This window comes from Nuphar pumila, chromosome 15 (genome assembly GCF_984573655.1).
Source record: "Nuphar pumila chromosome 15, dmNupPumi1.hap1.1, whole genome shotgun sequence".
Taxonomy (NCBI): domain Eukaryota; kingdom Viridiplantae; phylum Streptophyta; class Magnoliopsida; order Nymphaeales; family Nymphaeaceae; genus Nuphar; species Nuphar pumila.
Window position 1 is genome coordinate 73,264,553 of NC_143263.1, and position 6,074 is coordinate 73,270,626.

Genomic DNA, 6,074 nt, shown 5'->3' on the forward strand with positions numbered 1-6,074 from the left:
TGATATGGTTCCATAAAGGTGATGTTCTCATTGTCTTAATTTAAAACAGCTAGGAGGGCTTCAACTATGAGATACTTGGTGTTTGTGTAAATTTTAAGTTTTAGGGCACCATCTTGAAAATGGGTTATCATATGATGAGTCCGGATAAGTTGAGTGGCTTGAGTAGTTGAGATTGATATGTACTAGTTTGAAAAGTCTACTCAGTAGAAGGCCAGGCCGGTTGAGAAGAGGTGGGACATAACAAACTATTTTCTCCTTCATTTGGCATAGTGTTGACTGGAGATACATCTTGGTTGATAACATGACTAGGTAAGGGTTGAACAAAGCTTATGGGAGGACTCGGGACGGTAAGACTTTATGAGACAAAGTTTCTTGGATCTAAGTGATGGGCTTCTGTTTTTTCAACTGAAGGGAATGATCTTCTCATCAAATATCACATGCTGAGAAATAAACATTCTCCCAATCTTTAAATTCAAATAATAATAGTCATAATGACGAGAAACATATCCCACCAAAACACATTTTTTTGATTTGTAATCGAATTTATGTTTTCTATCCGGACTGAGGCAAGGAACGCAAGCACAACAAAAAAATTCTGAGAAAATTACAATATGGTTGGGCTTTAAATAAAACTTCAAAGGGCGACTTTCCTCTGAGCACCTTTATAGAGGCTGTATTTATGAGGTATGAAAGATGTCACTCTTTTTCGTTGTCACTCGTGCCTAGGATTTGTTTCCGTAACCAAGAGCCACAACCGAGGCATGACACAGATACAGCGGTGATCAGGCTTGAATATATAGCAAGGTACTCGGGCCCTCAAAATGCAACACGTGTCCCTGTGCTGCCTCCCGCCCCCCTGATGAGAGTGGTGAAACTAACCAGATATCACTAATTGACAATTGAACGAAGCTAAAAGGCTGGTTCTGCCTTAAAAAAGAACAAATAATGTGAAACTTATAGCACTCAAATCTGGAATATAAAGGCACAGTCACTATCACATAACTATATGTTCTGTACAAAAGAATATATTTATCCAATAATTTTTACAACAAATGGATGATACAGAGCTTTAGAGTAGCAACAGATTGTGCAAATAGCATGATGGAAAGTTCTTGAATGTGAGGGATCCATATCACTAATCACAAGAACATAGTCCTTATTGGTGATATCAGACTTGCCAAATTTACTCAGTAAAAAAAATTCTAAAGACTAGCTCAAGGTCTGAGCTCAGTCATACCCAAGTTCTGTCAGTTCAAGGTTCAGAAAGTGTCCAGCCAATCTTAAGAGGCTAACTATCTTTGATCATTGAATCTCATATCAAAAGCTTGAGGGTCAGATGATTATGACATGCTTGCATGAAGTCTTTGTGGTCGCGCCTTTGGCTTTTGACATTCTTATGACTTAACAGAAGTCAGTTGGTAACAAGGAGTACAATCTATAATCTGCAAATGCCATACTTTAGGGTACACGAATCGTCCAAGAGCAACATACTTCATCTTGGATCAAGCATAGTGATTGTCATACTATTTCCTGAGGATTGGGTGGTAGAGTCTTGTTGAGAAAGAAATGTGCTAGGCAGGGGGAAAGGAATTTCTTGGCCTGCCACATTAGAATTTAGAAATGGAGGCTGCGCCGGAGAAGGGATGGTATAATTTCTATCAGTGAGCATCTTCACCACAATGGACATCGGTGGCCGCAGTTCAGCTGATGCTTGAGAGCAGAGTAGCCCAACTTTAAGCACGTGGACAGCATCATCTGTTGAAAAATTACCTTCTAGCTTTGGATCAATAATTTCACTTAGTCTATTTGATAAATAGAAGCTCCAAACCTGAAAAGTTCACTTCGATCATGAATTATAAAGAATCAAGAATTTCATGTTTTGAAAGAAAATACTATTCTCTCATTTCAAAGTCAATCAAGTTCTAAGATATGACTATCACCATTTGTAGAGCATATCCAAAGTTTCGTTGGGAAGAATTATTCCTTCTCCCAGTAACTATCTCAATTACTAGCACTCCAAAGCTGTAAACATCTGCTTTCTCTGTCAACTTTCCACGGACAAGATACTCTGGTGCCATATATCCCCTACAACATTTGAAATGCATTTGAAAATGGATGAGTATATTGTTTTTGAGAGAGAGAGAGGGGTGCATTCATGTGCCCGGAATGTCCTTTGTCTTTTAACTAGTCACAAATATCGACAATACTTTAAAAATATTGGCGATATTACCACCGTTATAAAATAAAAAAATGATTTTATAGGCAAAATATCATGATATTTTGAAAATATTTGATATTTAAATTTATCGCAAAAAAATCTGGATGATGTCAGAAAATTCTTGGTAAAATCTCAGGAATCTATATTCACGTTTTATGTTCAAGTTTTATTGTTTCTTTGCTTAACATATATTTCTTATTATTTACATTTATATTCATGTGTTATTGCTTCTTTCTTAACATGTATATTTTCTTATTTTTTGTATTTTTTTTCTAAATTTTATTTTTCAAGATTTTCCTGCAATTTTCTTGACAATTATTAAAAAGTCTATAATATCCTGAGTTTTTTCCTCAACAAGATATAGCCCAGACTGATATTTGTAACTATGCTTTCAAGTTATAACTCAAATTGGCTTCAGCTAGGTGCAGTGTGCTGCTGTAACCATTGCAGTTATTAGCTGCCCCTGCGCACTGCACCGGTGTAAATATTGCAGTCAAAATTCTGTCCAAGGCACAAAAAAATCTTTATGGTTTTAATACTCTTTATCCCTTTAGGTGGTGAAACACGACCACCAAAGGAATTCCTATACAATTACCGTGTTGAAGATTGATGATGCTAATGGTGATTCATGTATCTGTAAACCAAACATAAACACATCTATAGCACAAAATATATGAAATGATAATGAGGCGAAGTGCTTACAGGGTGCCAGCGACCCCAGTGCTAATATGAGTTCTATCTTGTGGGAAACATCTAGCAAGACCAAAATCTGCAATCTTGGCTGTAAAATTCTCATCAAGAAGTACGTTGCTTAGTTTTATGTCTCTGTGTATAATCCTCAGCTTTGATTCCTCATGAAGATAGGCCAAGCCTTCAGCAGTTCCTAGTATGATATTCTGCCTCATATTCCAGCTCAAAATTTGAGGGTTCTCCCTGTCTGCATAAAAAAATAAATCTTGTTAATATTTTTGATGGAGCAAGCTGCACAAAACAAATTGATAGAGCAAGCTGCCAAAATAAAAAAGCAGAGAGATAGAATGAGACCAAATAAAAATTTATCAAGGCTTTTGTTGGGAACATATTCATAAACAAGGAGACTTTCTGGGCCTGTAATGCTGCAGCCCAACAGTTTAACAAGATTTTTATGCTGAGCACCACTAATCAAATTGATCTCATTGAAGAACTCGTCCACCCACTGCCTTGTATTGAAAAACAGCCGTTTTACTGCGATAGTCTTCCCATCTGGTAGTACACCCTGTTGAACATAATACTTTTGTAAGTTCATTAAAGTCATCCTCCAGAGTTTGTACATCACCTTTATGATTGAAAACATTTACCTTGTAAACTGAACCAGATCCTCCTTGGCCCAGTTTATTTGACTGATCAAAGTAATTGGTGGCTCTTTCAAGTGTTTCATACTTGAAGTTTAGTGCAGATTTCTTCACAGTAGAAGCTAGGCCACCAAGTTGCTTCCTCTCTGGAATGGAAATCAATTTTAGCAATAGAAGAATGACCATAAGCAAAATATTCATGTCAAAAAATTATATGACCTTTTCTTCTCTGATCAATTCTCCTCTTTCCAAAGAAAGCAGCCGCAGCTGAAATTATGAGAACCACTAAAGCGGAAGAAGATATGGCAAGTATAATTGGAATTTTACGACCTGATTATGCACAATGCAAAAATCGTCAAAAAATTGTGAAGAAGAAAACAGAAAAAATAACATCTAAGAATTGAATGATACAAAACTAAGAAGACTATAGAAAGTACAAGTAGAAAAAATTTCAAGCACAATGATAAACATTTTACAGTAACAAAAATTCCATGAAAACAGCAGCATCCTGAATATTTTGAAACATTAATTTGTTCAATGCAGCTCAGTTTTTTCACATTTTCCAATAAACCAAGCCTTCTGATTTTCATTAAAATTTGTATATTAGGAAATATTTACACCAAGAAGGGTAACACACTGGGACAGAGGTTCAGCTACAACCAGGAGCTATCCTGAATTCTGAAACCTCTTCTACAGAGAACGGTTCAGCTAGGACCTACCTAAATAAAAGGTTTTACATTCAGAAGTAATAAATTCAACCGAAATTAAAGCCTTGATCTTCTGTATTATATTTAAGCAACGGTAATGATCGCATCAGCTAATACCATATAGCCAGAACAGAAAATCATTTTTTGATTGTTAGCCACTACAGGAGTGTTTTAACCATCCTTAAAAAAGTGCGATTAATCGAAAACCAGACCACTACATAGAAGTACTTCACAGAAACAGAAAAGTGGCACCAAATCAAGGAATTTATAAGCATCACACACTACAAACCCCAGAAACGCGTTTTTCGTTATAGTAAACCACAGAAATGTCAAAAAAATCTTTAAGATAAAAATGCTAAAACTTGTCAGAATAACAACAGCCACCACCACCACTGCCACCAAAACAACAGATAAATAAAACTACCGAGAGATAAAAATTTATTCTGCAAAAAGTTGCCAGGATATGTAAAACCCAATTAAAAAAAGTAGAAAACAGTAAAATGTTTCATAAATTACCTCTAGATGATACAGTTGTAGTTGAAGAATCATTGTAGAACTGATAATCCGAATACCTCAAGTAACAACCCGAGCTCAGAACCCTCCCTTCCATAGAAGGAAGACACGAACCGATTGAAGAAGCCGCCGCATCCAAGCAAATCTTGCAGGAGCTCATATTCAATGTCTCCCAACACTGGCCGATCGCATAAACCGTCGAATTTCCGCCGCCAAAAGAACCCCTCCAAAACCCCTTATTCGAAACCGCCCGAGAACTAAAATTCCTTATAATTCCCTTCGCGTTAAGCACAAAATCACTCTGGTTACCGTAAATTCTCGTTGAATTGCACAGGGTCCTATCCATCGGACTCGTGATTTCGTGGGAGAAATCGTAGTAGTCGTACCGGAGGTAGCACCCGTCGAGATAATTGCGGCCTTCCTTTATAATTCGCTGGAAAGGGAGGCATCTGAGGATGCCTGTTTTGCACTGAGCGAAGCAGAGGTCGCAATCCGACTGCGAGAGGTCGTCCATACATTGCCCGAACGCGTAAACTCGATCGGCAGCTGATTCGGTGACGAATTGTGCGTAGCGTTGCCGGGAGATTTGTGGCGTGACGGCATCGAGTGCAGATAGGAAATTGGGGATGAAGATGGATCGGTTTGTGGCGGACTGGTTGCCGCAGATGAGGCCAGCTTGGCTGATTCGTGGGTCGGCAAGTACAGGAAGTAAGAAGAAGAAGAAGGAAGAGAGGAAGAAAAGGAGGGTGGGAGACGCCATGGTGAAAGAGAAGGGAAGGGGGGGATGGAAACGTGGGGAGGGGGTAGACAGAGTTTTTGCAGAGGGAAGGCGAACTGGGTGGGGAGGGATCGGGGGAAGTCAAAGCACGCTGCAAAGATAATACCGCGTTCTTTTCGACCGTTGCGTCAACTACGAATAACATAATAGTATATGGTGGTACAGCCTTATTTGCACTAATCTAGCTAACAAATGCTCTATCTAACTGTACTTATTTACCTACCATTTTAGTAGGTTTAATCGTCTCTAACACAAACAGTTCATAAAGATTTTCTTTATTTTCTTTTTTTTTTTTATAATCAAGCTGGGGTTAGGCAGACCCCATGTGAAAATTGAAGTAACCTGTATACAAAATCACCCATATGACATATGGTGCCAATCTTGGGGGTGATCTTTCCACATTTTGTTCATCCCCCCCCCCCCCACGCTAGTTTTGCTAAAGTTTCTAACAAAAAATTTGGATTTACAATAATTAAAGTTTACCTGAAATCTCTTCAAGCTGTACACAGTGTGTCAAGTAATGCTGC

At 38.1% G+C, this 6,074-nt stretch overlaps 1 protein-coding gene across 1 annotated transcript; it reads right to left on the reverse strand.

Annotated features, from left to right (window-relative positions):
• Positions 1-1,007: 1,007 nt before the first annotated feature.
• LOC149815593 (cysteine-rich receptor-like protein kinase 3) lies at positions 1,008-5,687 on the reverse strand. The gene is made up of 7 exons (XM_089988532.1): positions 4,773-5,687; positions 3,769-3,879; positions 3,556-3,695; positions 3,263-3,473; positions 2,921-3,155; positions 1,941-2,085; positions 1,008-1,828 (listed from the first exon to the last, which is right to left on the reverse strand). The coding sequence occupies exons 1-7, from the start codon at positions 5,527-5,529 to the stop codon at positions 1,493-1,495; spliced, it is 1,935 nt and encodes a 644-aa protein (XP_089844658.1). The 5' UTR covers positions 5,530-5,687; the 3' UTR covers positions 1,008-1,492.
• Between the last annotated feature and the right edge of the window lie 387 nt (positions 5,688-6,074).